This window comes from Gopherus evgoodei, chromosome 3 (genome assembly GCF_007399415.2).
Source record: "Gopherus evgoodei ecotype Sinaloan lineage chromosome 3, rGopEvg1_v1.p, whole genome shotgun sequence".
NCBI lineage: Eukaryota > Metazoa > Chordata > Testudines > Testudinidae > Gopherus > Gopherus evgoodei.
Window position 1 is genome coordinate 130,598,918 of NC_044324.1, and position 23,067 is coordinate 130,621,984.

Genomic DNA, 23,067 nt, shown 5'->3' on the forward strand with positions numbered 1-23,067 from the left:
TAAGCCCACAATTCTCCATAACACGACAGCCCACTTTTTTCTAAAGCATCGTGTAAGCTGGGGCCACTTATTCTGCACACCTACCTGCTAGAACACTCTCTCATAATCCTTTTTCATTCAAAAAGGTAACATTATTCTAAACAGTGCTTCTGTCATTACAGATCTTCATGGCAGCAACAGAAATCAATGTAGGCAGATGGCTGCACATTTATGAGCCATACTGTGGACCATTGCTGTTGAATAGATGCTGGTGACATGAAAGTTTCTTTTATAGTGCTGAATGCTGTGCTATGGCTGAGTAATGTGCTCTTTGCCCTTCCCTACCATAAATTTAGCTTAGTGGATTTTTTTCAATATGTATTTATTCAGCTTCTGATTTTAGCTATATTCCACCTGCAGTCTTGTGCAATTAATATTGTTATGGCAAGTGTCACCTGGTGACGCTGTTACACATAGTCTTCCACTTTCTTTTTCTTAGTGTGCAAGTAAATGTTCAATGTTGGGAAGACATGCTGTATTGTTGTTAGTTTTTGTTATGCAAGATTCGATGTAGAAGCAATGATCCTTGGGAGAAAGAGCTGCAGTGCGAGCAGGAAGAGAGTTTGCTCTCTGCCTTGGTCTCTGATCAGAGTTAATTCATAATACAGAGTTGCTCTCTGGAAAGTCCACCTTAGTCTTAGACTGAGGGCTTGTCTACAGGGCATCGGCAAAATGCACTAGAGGGGTGTGATTTGTTAAGCACTCTAATTGCCCGGTGTAGGCCCTGCTACATTCATGCGAACTAAGTAGTTTTTAGAACACACCAAGTGTTAGTGCACTTTAGCCCTCTGGCATGCTTTGCTGTGTAGACAAGCGCTGATATTCCTGAAAGAAGGGACTGCCTAGATGACCATCTCTGTTCCAGGTCTGATGTGCAGGTGTAAATAAAGTTATTCTTAGAATATACCCAGACTTCACATAACTGATATCTCCTCCACTGAGGAGCTGACATGTGCAGCCTTGGATAGCTGTTACCACTATGCAGGGTAGAGGCACTGGTGTCAGAAGACGGAACAACAACAAAGTAGTAGAGGAATACTTCAGAAGGGCTTCCTCATAAAATTTATCCCTTACTATTCCCTGGGAGTGTCCCACCGTGAAATGAACTGTAGGGCCTGCCACCAGCACTGGAAGATCCATGCTACCCCATGCACCTCCTCGACTCTTTGCCATAGATGCCTGGGGAACTCATTAAAAGGGAATCTCTCCATCACTGAAGGAGAATATCCCTGGTTGTAGTGGGAGACAATGATAGATCCTGTGGACAGTCCCCACAAACCTCCCACTCCACCCCCACTCACATGTGGATTCCAATCCTGTGAACAGCACCTCAGCGATTTGGGGGAGGAAACGATATTGGGAAGGTTGTGAAGGCCTCCCACATATGCAAAAGGCAAGATCAGAAAGGAAAGTTTATTGATACAGCTGTTCAATTATAGCTGCGTACATGGATTACCTTGGAATGTTGCACTAAAGCTTGTAAACAGAAGAGTTCTACTGTCTCTGAAGGTACTTTACTCAAAGTCTCGCAATAAGGAAGCCCATTTCCTCCAAAACACCACAAGCCCCCCTGGAATAAGAATCAACAACAATCAACTCAAATCTCAAATGGCTAAATAAGAACAGTGGTTCTAGTTATTTTTTTTTAAAGCGAAGTGAGCAACAGCCTGTAAAGCTGTTATACCAAGTGCTCTTATGTGTATTACATTAATATAGCCCTGTATGTTCTGAAACATTCTCATATTTATAAAGGAAAAAAAAATAAAACAGCCCACTAGATCAGTAGCTTTTATAGAAAACAATCACTTATCTATACAGTAACTGTTGTTCTTCAATATGCATTCTGCACATATACATCCCACTGTGGGTGTCTGTATGCTCAACCCACTTGAGCCAGAGACTTTTGCAAACAGCACCACTAGGCGCCCCTGCTCTTCTCATGCACTAAACTGACAGCATAAAAGGGGCGTGTCCATTGCCCCCCCCTTCCATTTCTTCTCTCCACTGTCTGTCTAAAGTCCTAAGTAGCAAGAAAGGTGGAAGGGTCGTGGAATGTATATGTGCACCATACATCTTAAAGAGCAACAATTCCTGTACGGGTAAGTAACCAGAGGTGCTGGAAATATTTTTATAGTGAAGGTGCTGAGAGCCACTGAACCAAACTGTAAATCCTGTATATGATGGAAACCACTTCAAGCCATCCTCGCACCCCTAGATCCAACACCTATATTTTTCTCCCTTCAGTGATTGTGCACATATACATTACTCTGTAGGTGACTCACCAGCAGTTTCTTTACAGGTGATTGGACTTCAGATTATTTGAAAAGAGACTAGAATACCAACTTGCCAAAGCTGACATCATCTCGGCAGGTTTGAGAACTGGCATATGTCAGGAAAAAGGCTTGTGCACTAACTTATACTAAGACTAAGCTAATGCTATACTAATAAAAAATAACTGGAGATATACCCATCTCCTAGAACTGGAATGGACCTTGAAAGGTCATTGAGTCCAGCCCCCTGCCTTCACTAGCAGGACCATGTACTGATTTTTGCCCCAGATCCCTAAGTGGCCCCCTCAAGGATTGAACTCACAACCCTGGGTTTAGCAGGCCAATGCTCAAACCACTGAGCTATCCCTCCCATCCGCACCTATACAACTATATATAGTATATATATATAGTAATTTTTTAAGCTCCAACTCTCACCATGGAAGGCAAGAAGGAACTGAGAGAGAGGCAGCAGACACATCCCTTTTATGCCCTCAGCTCAGCACACAAACACTAGCAATGCCTAGTGATACTGCTGGCAAACGCTCCAACTTCAGTCCACTGGGCACACAGTAGGGTTGCCAACCCTCCCGAAACTGGGCTCTATCTCCCAGAGGCTACTGAAGACAAACTGGGAGATTTCAGGCCACTAAAATTCCAGCAGTGCAACGGGGTTAACGCAGGCTCCCTGTCTGTCCTGGCCCCATGCCGCTTCCTGAAGCGGCCATCATGTCCATGTGGCCCCTAGGGGTCGGGGAGTCCGGGGGTGGGGGACTCTGCATGCTGCCCCCGTCTCAAGCACCGACTCTGCAGCTCCCATTGGCCAGAACGATGGCCAATGGGAGATACGGAGGCAATACCTGCAGGCAGGGGCAACACACTGAGCCCCCTGGCCCACCCTGCAGGGGCTGCAGGAACGTGCTGGCCGCTTTCGGGAGCAACGCAGGGCCATGGCAGGCAGGGACCCTGCCTTAGCCCTGCTGCACCGCTGAGCGGGAGCCTCCTGAGGTACGCGCCGCCCAGCCGGAGCCCATACCCCCTCCCGCACCCCAACCCCGTACTCCAGCCCTGAGCCCCCTCCCGCACCCCAAGTCCCCTCCCACACTCTAACCCCGCCTGCCCAGAGTTCCCTCCTGCACCCAAACTCCCTTCCAGAGCCCACACCCCTCACCCCCCACACCCCAAACTCCTGCCCCAGCCCTGACCCCCTTCCCAGAGCCCACACCCCTCACCTCCTCCTGCACCTCAACCCTCTTCCCCTACCCTGAACCCCCTCCAGCACCCAAACTTCCTTCCAGAGCTTGACCCCTACTCCTGCACCCCAATCCCTGCCCCAGCCCAGTGAAAGTGAGTGAGGATGGGGGAGAGCAAGCACCAGGGGTGGGGATGGAGTGAGTGGGGCGGGGCCTATGAGAAGAGCAGGACCTCAGGGAAGGGGCAGGACAGAGCGGGGCAAGGGTATTTGGGTTTCTCTGATTAGACAATTGGCAACTCTAACCTACAGTGAAATATATATGTGCAGACTCACGCAAAGGAGAACCTACTAACTATAGAAAGGATAATAAGGGGGGAAACACTGTAGGTTTTTTATTTGTATTAATACAATACCATTCCTGCCCCATGTCTCATTTTCACAACAACCTGCGTGACAGCATAAACAGCAAGGACCAGATTGTAGTTAGACCTGTACAGTTGTGAAAACAGGAAAGGAGGAGGGAACAAGCTCTCCCTCATCTTTGCACAACCCCACAAAGAGTCTCCGTCCTAGTGGAGCAGGAGCAGCACGGGGTGTGGAAAGGGAAGCTTCACCCACTCTAACATTATAAAATTAATAAATTATACCTTAAATAAATAAATATTTTAAAAAGAGATAACGTTCTGTATAATTCCATCCTGGAGTTCAGAGCTCACCCTTTGTGCAGCTAGAGTCTGACTGCTTTCTCTTAAAGCCAGAGATGTGAAGTACTGGACACATTGCTCAAGGTCAGTCTGAGGTAAAGATACCAATAACAATCGGAGCTCATCTTCTATAGCATAATCCTATAACAAAAGAACACAAATACTCATTAACGCTCTCCAAAGGAACACAGGAAATTATGTGAAAGCAAACAAAGATTTGGAACAACAGAAATTGTTACATGAAGTAATGCTTTAAACTAAAAGACCTGGTTTGAATGCTCTGCAACCTAAGCTAATGTTTCCGAAGCACTTTGAAGACGTAGAGCCCTATAAAATGACAGGTTATTATTATTGGTGAGCAAATTTTTCAATGAAAGTCAGCTTTAAATGTCTAGGTTTAGGACATATTTTATTTCAGTGAGGTCTGGAAGAATAAAAATGTGGGTCCTATTGGCCTGTGTTACAGAAATGAAATGGAGCTTACAGCAGGAAAGCACCAGGGTATACAACAAGAAAGCTTGAAACTTGGCCCTCAATTGCATGATAATCACCTCAAAAATAATGGTGCAGATTAAGACTATATGGTTTCATCAGCCAACTACAAAAATAATAGCATGATTAAGAAATTAAGTGATGGCATTAAAGAGAGAAATAAAATAGTTAACACTTGTATATTTCTTTATCTTTGAAGTACTTATACAAATATTTCATTAAGAAATCCACAAAACACCCTTGTCAAGTAGGTAGGGATGGGAAAACAGGTATAGTGAGGTTAAGTCATTTGCCTAAGGCTACATACTAAGGATCAGAAGAAATGCAAGCTAATGGTCAGAATACAATTTCTGGAGCTAGTGACTTGCGAATTCAAACCCTTTCTGATATTGCCTTCATCTGCAGCCTTAGTCTTGGGCAATTCTAACCTAGTCTGGCTTATTTTCCTCATAAATGAAATGTAGAGAAGGGAAAATTACCTACCAGTAAATCAGCATCTCTGAACATATCGTTTGATTTGATTCCCTTTCTTGGATCCTGTGCTTCTGAAGGTAGACATGGGGGAACTTTCCTTGCTTTCAAATGATTTTGATCTTTTATGGCACTGGTAGATGGCTATGCACAAACCAACAGTTGCCGCTGGAATGTTTTACTTCAATTCCTCAATGAGTAGGATGCAAAGAGCTCCCTAACCTCTATATACTGATATCCTCTATATCAGTTACCCAGTGATTATACAGCTGGAACAGTAAAAATATACATATCTGTACTCTAGTATGCCTCAAGCCTGAGAGGCTCAACCATTTGGAAATAGTTAGACCCATGGTCATATCCACGTTGGACTGATTTAATAAAAGTAATTCACGTCCAGGGTGGATAAAAATCAATTATTTTAAAAAATAAAATAAAAAAATGGATTTCTTTTATTTAAATCGGATTTTTTTTATTAAATTATTTTTGAGGAAAAAACCTATCTAAAGATAGTTTTAATTAAGATACATTATAGCTCTAAGATCTCTCATCATGGAACAGGGATTATAAATTCTAATTCTATAGTATGAGACAATATATTCATGTAACGTTTAAGAAAAGCTTTGCAAATGAGTTCCAATCATTCATGGATTGGGGATCCAGGGGCTTCTGTATAGATTATTTAGGTTAATCTCTTTCTATCTACCCAATGGGACTCAGTGCTTAGTCCAGAATAGGCCTGCACAACTCGTAAGGCGGCAAGGGCCACATTACTCCAAAGAAAACAGCTGAGGGCCGAAACCCCCCGGCTCCGTGGAAACAGCCCCCCCTCCGGACCTCCCAGCGCCGAGGAAATACCCCGCTCCAGCACTGCCCAGCCCTGCAGACACAAACCCTCCTTCCCTAGCGCCGCCCCACCAAAACAGCTGTGGGCCAAAAAGGAAGGTTGGGGGTGGAGAGGTGATACTTGATTTTAAATCAACCAGGGGCTCCCCGCTGAAGACGTGGCTGGGAGCTGTCAGGGGCAAATTAAAGGGCCCGGGGCTTCGGCAGCTGGGGGAACCCGGGGCTTTGCGGGGCTGGAGCAGGGATTTAAAGGGTCCAGAGCTCCTGCTGCTGAGGGGAGCCCGAGCCCTTTAAATCCCAGCCCCAGCCCATTCGCTGGAGCCGCGGCCGGGATTCAAAGGGCTCTGGGAAGCCTGCAGCCACGGGGAGCCGTCAGCCCTTTAAATCTCAGCCGCGGCTGGGATTCATAGGGCTCTGGGCTGCTGGCAGCGACGGGGAGCCCAGAGCTCTTTAAACCTCAGCCGCGGCCGGGATTCAAAGGGCGCTGGGCTGCTGGCAGTGGCGGGGAGCCCAGAGCCCTTTAAATCCCAGCTGCCGCCAGGATTCAAAGGGCTCTGGGCTGCCCACAACGGTGGGGACCCCTGAGCCCTTTAAATCTCAGCCGCGGCCGGGAATCTCTGCAGGCAGCCCAGAGCCCTATGAATCCCAGCCGCGGCTGAGATTTAAAAAGCTCTGGGCTCCCCGCCACTGCGGGCAGCTCAGAGCCTTTTGAGTCCTGGCCACGGCTGAGATTTAAAGAGCTCTGGGCTCCCCGTCGCTGCAGGCAGCTCAGAGCCTTTTGAATCTCGGCCGCAGCTGGGCTTTAAAGGGCTCTGGGCTCCCCGTGGCTGCGGGCAGCCCAGAGCCCTGTGATTCCCCACTGCGGGCCGCACACTGAGCCTCCACGGGCCGCATGGGGTCCACGGACCGTATGTTGTGCAGGCCTGGTCTAGAAGATACCATCAGAGATGCTTAGTTTTGCAGTTTTCAAACTGTAGATTTGTGTCTCCAGAGATAACATGCTTATTAACAGCAAAAATGTTTTTAAACAAATAAATAAATATAGAAGTGAGAAATAACAGACCTCAGCCCTGTTGTCCCTCTGCAAATTTGTGTACACAGAGTCAATCCCATACCTCTCTCTGAAAGTGCAGTTTCAAAAAGTTGAATGAATAGAAGATTGTTGGGGGCAGAATAGATCTGCACAAGGAAAAGAAGTCTGGAGATAAATGTGAGAAGGGAGGGACAGGCAGTAGAACCAAAAGTGAAACTGTTTGACCTGCATATTCCAGGAGTCTTGAGATCTTTCTGAGTGTAGCTTTCATTGATTTGAGATCTACCATACCATTCTCTCAATAGATGGGAAAACCTATAATGGCAGCAGGCCGTAGCAGAGACCCAGTTTAAGAATAAGAACCATTCAGAAATATATGTTTGCTGATGATAAAGAAAGTCACACCAGTGAACTAGTGGAAATCACTTAAACACTTGGATTCAGAGACTGTTGAAGTGATAATCTCACTTTTAACAGCAGTAGCTTCTTCTGCCGGTGTAGAAAGAATTTTTTCTTCCTTTGGACTAATTCATTCCGAATTGAGAAATCGTTTGAGACCTGAAAAAGTAGGAAAGCTTGTTTTTCTTTTCGGGATTATGAACAAACAGGAAAGTGAACTTGAAGACGACTGAGTTAGCTGCAGAAGACAACATTAATATTAAGTTTGTCATGTTGACCTGGCTGACATAGTCAATTTAATTTTTGTTTGAAAAAAAAAAAATGCCCTTTAACTATTTTAGTTAAAAACAATTTTAACAAAAACAAACCTAATTTTAAAAAACTGGAATGTTTAGCTAAATTCAAAAATTCATATGCTTGTTTTGTTAAAATCTTATGTTTGCTGTTGAAGAAAAAAATCCAGAATACATAATGTTGTTGTTTTAGTTAAATAAAACAATTTAAATGTCTGTCTGGTGATGTTCTCCTCCTAATACAGCATGGCAAGAAAATCCTCCAAATATTAATGATTAACCTGTTGAATTGGAGATAGTTCACCTCCCAGTGACTTCATAAATATCTGCTTCAATTACCTTTGGGAAATGAAATAACCAATCATTCATTTTCTGACATAGCTGTAAAACTAATCTGAAAAGTTTTCAGAATAAATCACTTTAAAAATGTAGTGTGTACTTTCTAAAAATGAAACCTACATCTATCTCTGAGTTGTGAAGAATATGTATTAAGGTTATAACAACAAACAAGAATGAACTTTTATGTAGAAATCCATGATTAAATCGAGTCTTCCTGACTAGTGTTTTAAATCATGATTTAAATCAAATCCATCCTGTTCCAGTCACTGATTTTAATCATGATTTAAATCAGCAAGCAAGAAACCTTGATTTAAATAACCGATTTAAATTGTGTTGTGCATGTACACTTAGTTATTTTCTAAACAAATGTTAATTCTCATTAGTTGGTAACATTAAAACATATTGATTGATAGAATCTACGGATTAATTTGTAACTAATGATAGCCTTTATACTAAATTTGCTGTGTCTTTTTGCTAACCAAGGTACACTAGATCAATACATACGTATTTAAGCAATTACATAGCTTAACTTACATTTAATTCAGATTCTTACGGTCTCTCTTTTTTAATACATTAGAAAATCTTGAGTGATGCATTTCTTATTTACTAGATAATTAATTTTTTACTTGTGATTTGTGTCAAAATCTATTTGATTGGAAATTCAAATTAAATTAAAAATGCACAAAAGCAGCACTGCACATTTGTTTTATTAAATAAAGCTACCTTAAAAAGTGCTGAATAAATGAGAAAGTTCTTTTCAAATCATGATCTGCGTTTAAAGCTAACTGATTTATTAAACAAAGGATGTATTAACTGCAGTTTATGAATTGAACTGATTGTTCCTGGTCACCATGTTCAGGTATGCAGTCCCTCTGCATCTCACTGTGATTTCCCCAGAAGGTCTGACCAGGGTCTAGCACCTGTGATTAGCCTTTCTCCAGGGGCACAACAATGTATACCAGTTACCAGTCAGCCTTCACAAAGCAAAATACATTTATTCTTAGGGTAAAAGCATTACAGAGGCAACATATAAAAAATAATAAACACTCCTATATGCATGCTAAAAGTTACCAGATGTCACCCATCAGTCTCACGGGGCCCTAGCTGCCCAAAGTCTTTCCAGACCTTTCCCAAGGGTTGGGCCTAGGGTGATCAGACAGCAAATGTGAAAAATCGGGACCGGGGTGGGAGGTAATAGGTGCCTATATAAGACAAAGTCTCAAATATCGGTACTGTCCTTATAAAACTGGAACATCTGGTCTCCCTAGCTGGGCCCCACCTTGGATAGAAGGTCCTATCCATTTCCCAGTCAAAAGAAGGCCCTGTGTTGGTTTAAACCCACCCTTTTTATACCAAAAGCTCTTTCTTTCTTTGTTGGTCTCTGGAAAATCCATTTAGAGCCAGTATATGCAAGCCACCCCAGCAGGTAGTAAATCTCTGGAGTTGTTTGGAGTTTCAGGGACTAGCCTTAATCACCCCCCACTGTTTTTAGTTCCTGTAGGAGCTGTGCTAATCCTCCTCTACCTACCCTCCCCCACCCAAGCTGCCTACAATCCCTGGCCCACAATGACACATATTACATAAGCCATTCATAAATGAAATACAATAGGGTCTCTTAAAAATAGTGCACGCAGCTGCAATCGGTCATAAACTGAAGTAGCTGAATAAATTGAAATGAAGAAAATATTCTCACTACACTTGCAGAAGAGGCTACTGCTGTTAAAAGATGGTTTACCACCTCAACAAACTCTGGTTCCAAGTTTTTAGCCAGGGCCTTCCCGTATTTCAGTGGTCTGACTTTCTTTAAAATTTGACAGCAAACATGTATTGCTTTAAATTATTTTAATGGATTATAAAAGGTTTAGATCGCAATACAGATTGCCAATTTCAAAGTTAATTTTAAATGTTTTTTTAACTGAAACTGTATTTAATTTTTAAAAATCTGATTTAAATAAAAATCCATTTTTTTATTTTTAAAAAAATTAATTTTTATTCACACTGGTTATATCACATTCCAAGGGTGATAAACCTGACAGTGCAAAGCTACAGAACATCACTGCTACATGTCAGATCTAATTTTGCAAGTCTTGAGGCTTAGAATGGACGTGCTGCCTATGATAAGGATTCATTGTATTAGATTTACAAAAATCCTCTACAGGTGCCCAGCCCTGGGCCCATTCCACATATTAAATACAGAATACAATATACAAAGACTGCTCAACCCACCTTGACATATAAATAAATACCAACCAGTTAATATAAGAATAAAATAAAAACAAGCCCCTCCAGCCCTGAGTTCAGCCCTACTCAAATGCCTGGGAAGAAGATGGCTTTACAGCATGCCGAAGTGGTTAACAAATCCAGGCTGAAGGAGCTCATTTTTGGTAAGAGCAGCAGGGAAGGAACAGGTGGGAGACCTGCATCTAAAGCGCTCCAAGGATCTGTAAAATCTGCATGGCTTGGGAAGTTAAGATGTGACCTGAGATTGTTCTGAATGTGAAATGTTTGCTTAGTTCATTATTTCCCTGATTCTTACTGATTGCGTTGACATGCAGTGCATTTCATCAACCTAAACTTTAACTTAATGAAGGTTCTGGTGCAAGATTTAGCCCTGGTCCACACTACAAAGTTGTGTTGGTATAACTATGTCGCTCAGGAGTGTGGAAACAATTATACTGACCTAACTACCGGAGGGTACCTCTGTCAACATAGATACCACCACACAGGGAGGTGAAGTAACTAGGCAGATGAGAGAAATTATCCTGTCAGCAGAGGTAGCATCTTCACTAAGTGCTAAAGGGGCAGAGAGGCAGAGCTGGAAGTGCAGACAAGCCCTTAATTGTGCTATACTACATGTGCTGGGGGTGGGGAGCTGGGGCAGGTGGAATGGCGATAATAAAATTAGGAGTAGTCCAGCTCACCTCAAAACACTGCTGTGACTTTTGTCACCAAAAGTGACTAGATTCAACTAATACCCACATTTTCATTTACTTACATCTTTTACTTTCGGTAAGGGAGGTGGTGGCAAAAAAAAACGAAGATCAATATCCTTGGATCGGGCCAAACCAATCACAGTCCTCTGATCACAGGCTTGGGCAACCGTCCTATATTGATAATCTGTAGTAAGAGAACGTAGATGTTATGGCCAAAACTAGCCTTGAATATTTCAATTAATTTTAGTTGTGATTTCCATTGTATTCATATTTACAAAGTACTAATAGAAAAATATTACTGCAATCCATGTAACTAAGACAAGTTTTCCATGATTCTGTAGTCACAAACTCTAAAGTGAAAAAATAAATTGGTTGTCAGATCAACACAAAACAAAAATGATATTTTAACTGCAGGTATTAATTAATCCTTTTAGGCCAAAATGTGACACTGTAATATAGAATTTCAGACACTAGCCAATCACTAGCAAGTGTTTAGAGTTAGTGCTTTGAAAGGAAAACAAAAATCACAAACCAAGGCTATTCTTGCACTCAGGCCTTGTCTTGGTTCAGACAAAACTTTGAAATTTGAAAGACTTTTGAATAGTGTTATGCTACATATAATATTTTAGAAATAAAGCATCTCAGATCCTGGTGATGCAAAGATTTCCACACAAAAAACGACATTTAATTAACATTATTTAAGATGGCAAAGTCAAGCACCCAAAAGTTAGGAAATGCCAGAATTAAAGTACTCTATGCAACCTTCAGAATGTGTATGCATTATGATACTGTTTTTAATTACATAATCACATACTATTTTTTCCATAGGACCCCCGCCTCATTCAGTGCACAGTGCTCACTTAATGAGCAGCTATTCAATATTTTGTTTTATCCTCATTGTTCAATGTATGGTCTCAGGCCTTGTTTACTGCACTCTGGTCAAAAATTGTTCAGAAGACAGAATTATTAATTTTCTTATGAAGTTTTCTATGACACTTATTGTACTATCTGAGTACTTCACATACATTAAATCTAGCATCAAAAACTCCTGGGAAGTAAGGGAGTATTACCTCCAATTTATAGAAGGGGCGCTGGGCACAGAGAAATAAAGATCAAAAGTATCCACTAATTTTAGGTGCCCAATATAAAACACTTAGGATCTGATTTTTCAGATTATTCAGCATTACATAATTACTAAATATGTTCAAAGCGCAGCACTCCTTGACTTCAGTGGCAGCTCTGAGCACTCAGCACTTCTGCAAATCAGACCGTAAGGTCTCAAATCAGGCACCCAGAACATGAGGAACACTCAGTCAATGACCACCTGTGAAACATTTGGTTTAAACCACTTGCCTAGCATCACGTAGACACTCTGTAACATGGGAATTTGTTAGGGCAGCATTCAACTGCCTTAACCATGAAACAGTCCTCTCTCTTCCTGTAATCCTCTACCTCATTCACTAAACTACAGCATATCTTTTAGAAAACATCCAGTTAAAGCCAGCTAACAAGATGATGGCTTAATCCAGCTCTCTGCAATAGAGGGGTATAAAATCAAAGCAATTTAAGAAGATTAAAAAAAAAAAACTGAACCCACAGATCTGTGCCCTAAATATGAATAACCATCCTTAGACCAGTTTCAGAAAGAAAATAAAATGCTGAAGAGAGCTGCCAGATCCCAGTCCCAGAAATCAGCCTCTGGAGGAGAAAAATCTAGCAACAAAATCCTGTGCCATCATCCTGCAGAACATTAGAAATGACTCTGCAAGATTGAAGATGTTGAACTATACCCTCATTATTTTGTGAGGAGAAAGTGAGTGAGTGCAATGAGATTTTTTTTAAATTAATTACAACTGTGCTAGTGTGGCTGGGGGCGGAAGCAAGACAGTTGCCATTTTGGAAAGGACAGACAAGCAAAAGGGAAGTGTGGCAGCAGCCATGTTGAGAGAGTTCGAATAATCAAGGAGGAAAGACAAGAAGATTTAGATATCTGGGAAAGAAAAAATCCTGTAATACAAAGATAAAAATCCCCCAAACAAAGATAGTCACAAAAGACAGTAACTTCCCTCCCTCAAATAAACTATGGTGGTAGACAAGCATCAGTCACTAAGGCTGAACTGAAGGACATGCTGTTAGATATCAAAAAGATGAATAAGGAGTGGAGACGAAAGTTCCAGGCTTACATTAAGAATACAAAAAAATGAAATTGAGATGAAAGGAAAAACATTAGATGCGAAAACAGGATTAAATGAGCAACTAGACAATATTACTAATCTAGATGAAAGAATCCAAATAATTGAAAAAAGAGAAAAAGAAACAGAATTAAAGTTGTAGGACATGGAGAACTGAGAATGCAAGAATAATATAAGGATAAAAGTTATTCCAGAGGAAACTGAAGCGAGAAACCTGCTGAACATGTTGGACGATATTTTCCATTACATATTAAAACTGAGCAATAAAGATTGCATTCATACTGAGAGGGTTACAAATCCCTATTTTCCAGGTCCCCAGTAGGCACCAGACCAAAAGATGTGATTCTCTATCTACACTACTATTAAGAAAAGGATAAAACACTGAGTGCAATGAGGGAGAGAGCTGAACCACTGATGTTCCTTAACCAGCCATGACCATAAAAGCATCCCTATGTGAGAAGGCAAGGGGCTTTCTGGTATCTTACTAGTGAGTTTCAGCCTGGCTCACCAGCTCAATGTATCCAAACTCACTACTGTTATAATCTGTATCTAAAAGGTGTCATGTAATATACATCATTGGAAAACTAATAACTGACTGATCATTAATATTTTTGTGTCATGAATGTAAGGCCAACCCACAAAGGACTATGTAGATATGCTGAAATTATAACTAAAATATGTTTAAACCAATCATGTCAAGCGAATTGATAACAGGTTTTATCCAGACAAAGGAAAGAGGCCACCACCACAAACAAGGTATAAACACTGATAAGCCAAATGCCAGCCCTGTAACTAAGTAACCCATCAAATGAGAAAAAAGCCTTTTGTAATACAAATGAAGAACTTTAACAGGAAAGTGCTAATTCTTACACATGGAAAGTAAATGGTCATTGTGTGCGAGATCAAAGACTTTGGTAAGTGCATTCCTCCCCCTCACCACCCTGAAGAAGAAATTTGGATAGGAACTCCTGCTGTCAGTTTCCTTTCTGTGAGAAGCAGCAAAAAATATGGACACAAGGAAAAATTCTTCATTTATAGGCTTTTGGGATTTTAACAAGGCAAACAAGGAGGCAGAGATCCCCAGAGTTATTCTGGGCAGCCGTGAAAAACTTTTGGGAAACTGGCAGAACACTACATCCTTGCTACCTTTTGAAATTATAGACTGTGATTCACCTGTATATATATATATTTGTATCTACTTTAACCTCTCAATAACTCATTTCTTATTCTTAGTTAATAAAACTTTAGTTAGTTTGCTACAGAACTAGCTATCAGCACTGTCTCCAGTGTAAGATCTGGGATGCAAATCGACCTGCATAAGCAATAGGTCTCTTGGGATTGGATGTAACCTGAATATGTTATTATTTTTGGTGTAAGTGACCAATTATCACATAGTCCATCTTGTCTGGGTGGCAAAATAGACTGCTCCCTCTATAAGAAACTCTTTCCTCATTACTCAGCTTGATGAGAGTCTGCCTGGCTTTGAGCTGCCATGCCACACCACCTCTGTTGCAAGCTCAACCATTTCAGATGTGGGCTGGTGAGGTGTGTGGCAAATGACTACACCAAGAGACTCAGAGACAGCCCTCTTCATAGTTGCGGATGCACACCTACTCAATGATTGCTGTCTTGTGATGGTCTTATCAGGAGGATTTTCAAGACTCATATTTTTGACCTCAAAGTTACTGAATGGCTAAACTATGCATGATGCTTACATAAGCCCTTTTGACATTTTTCTTTTTTTCTGACATAAACCTGTTTTATTTCCAGACTTTATATTTTGTATTTTGAACTTTCCATCTTTATTGTACCACTTGTACATTTGCTAATATAATAATGTGCATATGTGAAAGTGAATCTTTATTTACTTACATTTTTTTATTCTAATTTATTTTCCAAACTTACTAAACATCTGTTTGTCATTCAGACACAGAACCACAAGTGAGGTTTGACATTTTAACATTCAGCAATTTTTGAGTTATATATGTATAAATAAGGCTGTAAGAAAGTGGTGATTTTTGGTTCAAAAGTTGCAGCCACTTTTTTTAATGTTATAATTTTGGTGCAGAGCCAAATTTTAGTGAATCAAGTTCCAGCGCCACTTACTCAAATTTGGCCAGGGCACCACTCTGTCATGACTGAGGGGAGGATGGGAGAAGTTTGAGTGATTAGCATTGCAACATCATGACAAGTGGCATTGTAAGTTGGCGCCTGGGGTCCCAACACTACTCAAATTTGTAGCAACTATAAAAAGTTACAGTATGTGTTAGAAGTTGTGATTTCCACAACAAGACAGTGGCTTGCAGTTTTTGGACACCCTTACGTATAAAAAGAATTCAGGTGCAAGTATATTATATTCCCTGTTCACACAAATCAAACAGAGCTGAACAGATCTTCAAACTTTAAAAGTAAAGTTGAGCTTTGGGCTCTGATCAGAAAGACAACAACAGTCCCAAAAGGAGAATTTATGGGAAAAAAATTGAGGGAATGAAAACAAGAGATTAAGTCAAGATGCAATCTTAACATTTTATTATTAAAAAAATGCTAAAATAGAAATGAAAATAACGTCACCTGACTCAGTGCATCCTTTGCTGAAACGCAACCATCTCCGGGACTATGCATGACAGCTCTACAGACTGGACACTTTAGTAACTGATTTTAAGTGCTGTTCCAGTCTTTCCTCAGTGGTATTATTTAGAATCCTTCTAAAGTGCATCTTCTACCCAGAGAGAAATGAATCAACAGAAGAAGATTGGAAAAGGATGCTGCACTTAATATAAGATTTTAAGTAAAATGGCTATCCTACTTTATTTGATAAACTGTTCATAATCTCACTCTGTTTTGCATTCTCAGCTAATTAACTTTACTTTGCGCTGTCAACCTAAGTGCTGAAAAAGAAATACCTGATTGGCCTGGAGGTTATGGGCTAGATTCTTCCCTGTACTTGAGCTTTGGCATTGTAGCTGTGTCTGTGGACCTGGTAGAACTAAATGTACCAACAACATAAGCAAGTGTACATTCCTCTAGTTCCCCAGCAAAAAATCAGAAAGCACATTTTCTCAGGAGTACTATATGATGTACATGCACCTGATAATAGTATGACACTTCCCTTATTATCCCTCAATATATCTGGATGTACAAAAGACCTCAGAGCTCCCAAAATTCTACCACTAAGAGAAAGATTTTGGAGTGTAGAAGTGAAGGATAGAAGCATATGTTTTTGCACTGCTAACACAGCAAAGAATGCATTGATACATGCCAAGCAATTCTACCACATTTGCCAGAAACTGAGCTCTGAAAAAATAACGACAGGAACCTTGGGATTTTCTAAGTATAAACATACTGTAAAGAATCTAAATAACAAAATTGAGTTTTCATTCTGAAAAGGGTAAACACAAGACACAATAGCTCCTTTAACATAAAAGAATGTCAGCATTTATTATAAATAGCTGGAAGCTATAACTTATAATACAGGAACATGAAGCTAGATTGGCCTCAAAGAAAAGTTCTCTTAACTAAGTGTGGGGGAGGTTTCTACTTCTCTCTGAGCTCTCACAGACATTAAAAAAATACTTTAGGGTAGAATGAATGTTTTAGGATGATAATAGCATGAAAAATCTTTCACCTCCAGGCTGCCACATCAAATCTAGACCAAACTGGTAGTAACCCATAGTTGTTACTATCCAATAGCTTTTAAGTGGTCTTCATGAATTGTGTTTGATAGCCTCAGTCCTGTCCCTAGTGGACAAATGGACACCACCAAGCTGCCACAACAGGCGAACTTGTTGGCAGTCCCAACACAAAGGTCAAAGAACTAAAAGATACAGAAACTAAGCTACATTCTCTTGTCTAGAGGTGGTCAAGATTGAGGCACATGGGTGGGGCAGCATGGGGAAGCCTGCACTACAGTCACATGTGCTGTTTTGTGCATATGGGTGCCTTTAATCAGCGATAAATTTAAAATTTAAAGAAAAAAATTTGAAAACCATTTTCCAAAAGAATATCTGCTTTCTCCTTTGGCTACCAGCCCCTTTTCACGTTAGTATTTGCCAGTGAATATAGAGCAGTTAAATGAGATCTCATCATGTTTCAAAGATTGGTTAGGTTGTCACAGCACACATTACCATGCCAGTGACTGTTCTCTGCCAGTTGCTGCACCGCCTGCAGTCGAACAATTCTGTCTTCTGATTGACTTCTCTTCAAGAGGACCCACAAGGCACGTTCATGATCTTCTGCAAACTTACTGAAATGTTCTTTACCAAAAAAATCACATACATATAATGTTAAAATTAATAAGTAATTCTCTTTCATAGTCACCTTATTTACCAACCAAAAATACTATTTCCTGGATTACTAATATGACTTAATAACCATTTATGGTGCAATCATTTAATAAGTGCTACAATATCAAAAAATTGATAATAGACCAATAAAATGGAAGCAACAATCTTCAGAAGACCATGGCCAAAATCCTGATCCTACTGAAATCAGTGGGAGTTTGTTTTCATTTAATTTAATAGGGCCAGGATTTCACCTCATCTTTTTACATTTTATACTTATATAGTATCTTTAAACTGAGGATTTCAAAATGCTTTATTTATATTTAAGAACTGATCCTGTATAGTGCTTACCAGCCATAACTGCCATTGGCTTCAGTGGGAGTTGGAGGTGATCAGCAACTCTTAAGGATCTGGGCCTTAATCTACTGAACCGCACTCACAACAGTTCTTTGAGGTACATATTATATCCATTTAAGAGATGGGTAAATGAGGGCAGATAGAAAGTTATTTGCCCAACATGCCATATCAAGCTGATGGCAGAATCAGGAATTGAACCTTTAAGACCTGACACCAAGTCCTGTGCTCTAACACATACACACACACACACACCCCAAAGAGGTTGCATTCCTTTCAATTAACACCAGCAACAATCTTGCTGAAGAGTGTCACACACTCACACCTAGTTCGTAAAATGAAAAATCTTCTACGACTTCTTCATCAAACAATGCTTTCAGCATCACAAAAGTTTTAAGCTTCAAATCTCTTCTGAAAGAGGATGCAGAATTCTGTCCTAGTATGTGTCTAACACTTGTTATCAAAATATAATGCATGTAACTTTCCTTTAAACACACTGTTTGTAAAAGTGGCATGAAATATTACAAACGTAGGAATATTATAACTACAAACTAGTATCAGATACATAAGAAAAATGCTTCTATTTTCTAAAGGTAACAGATTTGTACTTTTCTAAACATGAATATTAATCACAGACAAGCCAGCATTTCCACTTTTAATGCCTACCATCAAAAGGTCTCCGGAGAATTTTAGCTTCAGTTTCTAGTATTTTCCTCACTATTTTATGAAGTTCTTTTCTTGCCTTGTATGTGAGTCCTATGAAAATATTATAGGCTTATTCAAGGTTGATAAGGGAATTGTTGTAGTATTCTCATAGAATCATAGAACATCAGGGTTGGAAGGGACCTCGGGAGACCATCTAATCCAACCCCCTGCTCACAGCAGGACCAATCCCCAGACAGATTTTTGTCCCAATTCCTTAAGTGGCCCCCTCAAAGATTGAATTCACAACCCTGGGTTTAGCAGGCCAATGCTCAAACCACTGAGCTATGCCAAGGAACCAACAATCTTAAAGGTTTTAAAAAAACTCTTCAAACAGTTACTATGGAAGAATATTGCACATTGTTCTCTTTTGTATTTTAGGTTATTCTCTTTACATAGGTGTGCTTCCCACTGACATCAAACGAAAAATTAATGCACATATAAATAGGACAAAAGACTGTCACTTTTTTTTCTTTAAACTGGAGGAGTGGCTTAAGATTTGAAATAATCAGTTCCCATTAAACTATAAACTGAAGTTACAGCAGAATTAAACTTAACTCTTTATCCTTTCAAAGTAGGCATTTTATTGTGCGTGGGTCTTTCAGATGAGGAGGTGAGGTCCTGTTGTCTCCGCCTGGACATTAAAGACCCTCCGGCTTTTCACAAAAGTAGGGATTTGTTACCAAAGCTTATCTACACACTCACTGGCACGCTGAATGATTTGTGTTGTTTATTACCAACATCAAACCAAGAGCTGCTTGCATGTCAGTGTTGCTGTAACTAAAACATTTAGTTTTATATTCCCTTTAATATAGTAGGTCCATATTATTTTGCCTCTCGTACTACTATATGTGAACTAATAGAAAAAGGAAATTCTTCCTAGTCTGTTATGCAGTGTATCTATGGACTGAGATTAAAAACGTCAATCTCTACATCTACAATGACACCATTCATGTTCACCATTTAAAATGTAAAAGAATAAAACCAATGTGCGCAGAGGGAGAGAGAGAGCTTTACCAGTCTAAAATTTTATTTACTTAAACAGCCTGTTAAGTTCTGAAACAGTTGCCCAACTTTTCAGTTAGAAAGATGCTTTATATAAAGGACCACAGGGTTTTAGGATTTTTTAATAATTTTTTTTTTTTGGAAATTACATTCAAGAAGATAAAAAGTTCAGCTAACATATTTCCTATATGAAAGAATTATAGTAACTTCACAGTGCTTTTTAATTTATGAGATAATCATTTTCTGAAACACTTAAACTCTGTGGCCAAATAATATGGATAAGGAACAATAAAAGCATAGAAGTGATTTTGTTACAAGATTACAACAGTTCTCTAACACTTAGATTATACAAGAGATGAAACAACTCCAGTTCCATTTCCTAATAAGAATGATAACATGGCTGTTTTCAGGGGTCCATGAAACAGTGTCAGTTTAAGTGATCAGCAGTTATACATGTGTGTCAGATGACGCTCAAAAAAATAAAGGAAGGAGAATGAATAGGTAATAATCTTTACCATTTGCCTCTGGAAGAGGAAAAATTGAATGCATACCTTGTGTGACGCAAGACAGCACAGCTGAACAGTATTCAGCACTGACAATTGCATTTATTACTGTTGAGATCCTCACCCCCACTCCAGCCCCTGTGTGCCATGCAAAAGGTCCAGAGAGGCATATGAGAGCCCTAAAACCTCTGTACCCAGATGGGACAGGAATCCCTAGGTATAAGCACTGTCAAAAACAGCAGTGAGGATGCCACCTCCAATGACTCCTTTGCAGCCCGGGTGGAGGGCACGTGCTGGGGTGGGAGGGGATCTGCCAAGGGTGGGACTGCAGCATGCAAGTTCTGTGCTATGCTTCCTATCAGCACAATAGAAAATCTCAAACTATGTTTATTATGGGACCACGCAGTGTGACCATATTCTTTTTAGTCCTCTTTTACCATCCCAGTGTCTCACATGTTGTTTGAAAAGCTGCTCTCTTAGTTCTGTCTCTCAGCACACAATCTTACCTTGAGATTCACTGGGATCTAAAGAAACTGTATTTAAATAAATATAAGACTTCAGTTTCTCTTGCTGTACAGCTTGAGTATCGATTGTCAGTAACTTCTTTAGGGCCAGAACTTCATATGTAATAAATACAAAACCTCTAAAAAAAAAAAAAGAAAGGAAGAAAAGAAAATGGAATATAAATACTGTATTAGTCATAGAGTTTAAGGCCAGAAGGGCCCACCATATTATCTACAAATACAAATGCAAAGAATGAAGGCAGCAAATATAGGTTGAAAACTGTTTTACGGTAAATCATTATTTGCTCTATAGAGAATATATTTTATAAAATACAATATACACATTTGATCTTCTTTGTAATCAAGTGTTTGACATGTTGCAGGGGCCAGTATAGTGTCTCAAATAATCAGGGCAAAGAAAGAGAAGTTATCTTAATGGACAGTACTTTAAAATATGCAAAGATGTTCAGTTATCATTTAAAACTTAAGGTACTTCATGTTTACAGATACTTTAGCAACATCCTTTTTTTGGGAAGTGAAATAACTTTAGATATAAATAAAAGATTAAATTAAATTAAATGGGTAATTGTTAGTTACAACTTACCCGAGAATAAGTGATCCAGTTAATTTTGAAATTTTTCCTTAAACAAATAAAGAACATCCATGGTCAAACAAACGGTGTGCATACAAATTGTTATTAAAATATTAAGGCATCTGATCAGTTCTGGATACTGTACATCAAAGATGATAAAAATTTTAAAGAGGAATAGAGCAGGCTTTTCATACTCATTTTTCTGTTACTGACTCCATCTTTTCAGTAGTTGAAAACTATTGACAGATTCTATTTTCCACGTCAGGGCTCAGCAACCTTTCAGAAGTGGTGTGCCGAATCTTCATTTATTCACTCTAATTTAAGGTTTCGCGTACCAGAAATAATACATGTTAAAGATTTCAGAAGGTCTCCTTCTGTAAGTCTATAATATATAACTAAACTATTGTTGTATGTGGCGTAAATAAGGCTTTTAAAATGTTTAAGAAGCTTCATTGAAAATTAAATTAAAATGCAGAGCCGCCCAAACTGGTGGCCAGGACCCCCAGGAAGTGTGAGTGCCACTGAAAATCAGCTCGCGTGCCGCCTTCGGCACCTGTGCCATAGGTTGCCTACCCCTGTTCTACATTCTTCCCCTCTAGTTTTAAATTACAAAATTCCCTGCTCCCACAGCTAAATAAGCTAATAAATCATTTATTACTGACAGTATATTTGTCTTCTCTTCAATATTATTCTCTCTTGCTGGTAACATTCATAAGCTCAGTAGCTGGTGATCAACAATATGACTACTACTGAACTGTTGCCATAAACTCCGAGGAAGACTCCTTCTTTAAATAAATAATTTCACTGAGATCTCTGTTGTGCGGGGATAAATACAGGAAGATACATGCTCTTATCTGTCAAGTCTTGCAAAGGTCTCTCTAATAGGTTTTCTTTACAGGAATTCAGTCAAATCTTATTCATCTAAACAGGACAGCTGACACAGTACTTGGAGCTTATAGTGCTTTACACTTTAATTCTAAGGACACTGGCCAGGCCTAAGGCATTTTATACCTAGACAAGGTGAGCTTGTTTTTGGATTCCAGAGGAGCCAATGGAGAGGGTCTGTTACTACTGGGAGAAGCGAATCCTAATAGGACATATCTCATCCTGTCAAGAATAAACTTCCTTTGGAGACTTGCCCCACCTCCCACTCCACCAGGTTCTGTCCTTGCAGGGAAGTAGCATGGAGCAGGCTTCTCAAAGATTTCTGGCATGAACACAAGAAGTAGCTACATGCTGGAAAAGTTACTGACAGGGAAGGTGAAACAGGCATGAAACACAAAGTCTGCTATCTATCAAGAATGGAAGTATCCAATCTTCGATGCTGGGGCAGAGAGATTAGGAATCCAGAGGGCTCTCCTGCTAGAGAGGGAAAGCAGAAGAAAGATAGAGAGTAAGAAAGAAGGGCAGAAGGTGTACTGCCAGCAGGCAGGCAGGAAAAGAACCCAGGAGCTACGTTTACTCAAATGTTGCCCCTTGCTTTAAGAATCTCAGGATAAGTTTGCTCCTATGGTACAAGAGTGAAAAAATAGACATTGAATGAGGTCAGTTTATGGAAGCTTAATGAGATGGTAATTTTTTGGGAGACTGCCATCTTGTGTTCTAAAAATCTTCTGGGTCTTTCCCCCCTCCCCCCCAAATAAATTCAGTTTCTAGCCTTTACGGTTGTGAAGCTAGTCCTTTGTGATATGAATAAAGCATTAACCAGTGCAGAGCTATCTATCTGAGCAATGCTAGCTACGCCACTCATGTCAATGAAGTGTTGACACTGAAGCATAATAATGATATTTTAAATGACAACTCTGTTTGACAAGGTCAGTGATGGCAATACATTGGAGGTATGGGAGAGAGACTGAAAACATGAACATATCATCTCCAAGTATTTTGGGGTTACAAATGGTATGTAGACCTTCCTAATATTATCT

The 23,067-nt window shown here is 40.0% G+C and overlaps 1 protein-coding gene across 1 annotated transcript in view; it reads right to left on the reverse strand.

Annotated features, from left to right (window-relative positions):
- SERAC1 (serine active site containing 1) overlaps positions 1-23,067 on the reverse strand; it is a 57,828-nt gene that overhangs the window by 17,438 nt on the left and 17,323 nt on the right. Inside the window, 7 exon segments of the mRNA XM_030558345.1 lie at positions 1,496-1,609; positions 4,218-4,346; positions 11,074-11,195; positions 17,328-17,456; positions 18,504-18,593; positions 20,554-20,690; positions 21,155-21,191. Coding sequence (XP_030414205.1) covers positions 1,496-1,609; positions 4,218-4,346; positions 11,074-11,195; positions 17,328-17,456; positions 18,504-18,593; positions 20,554-20,690; positions 21,155-21,191 — 758 coding nt within the window.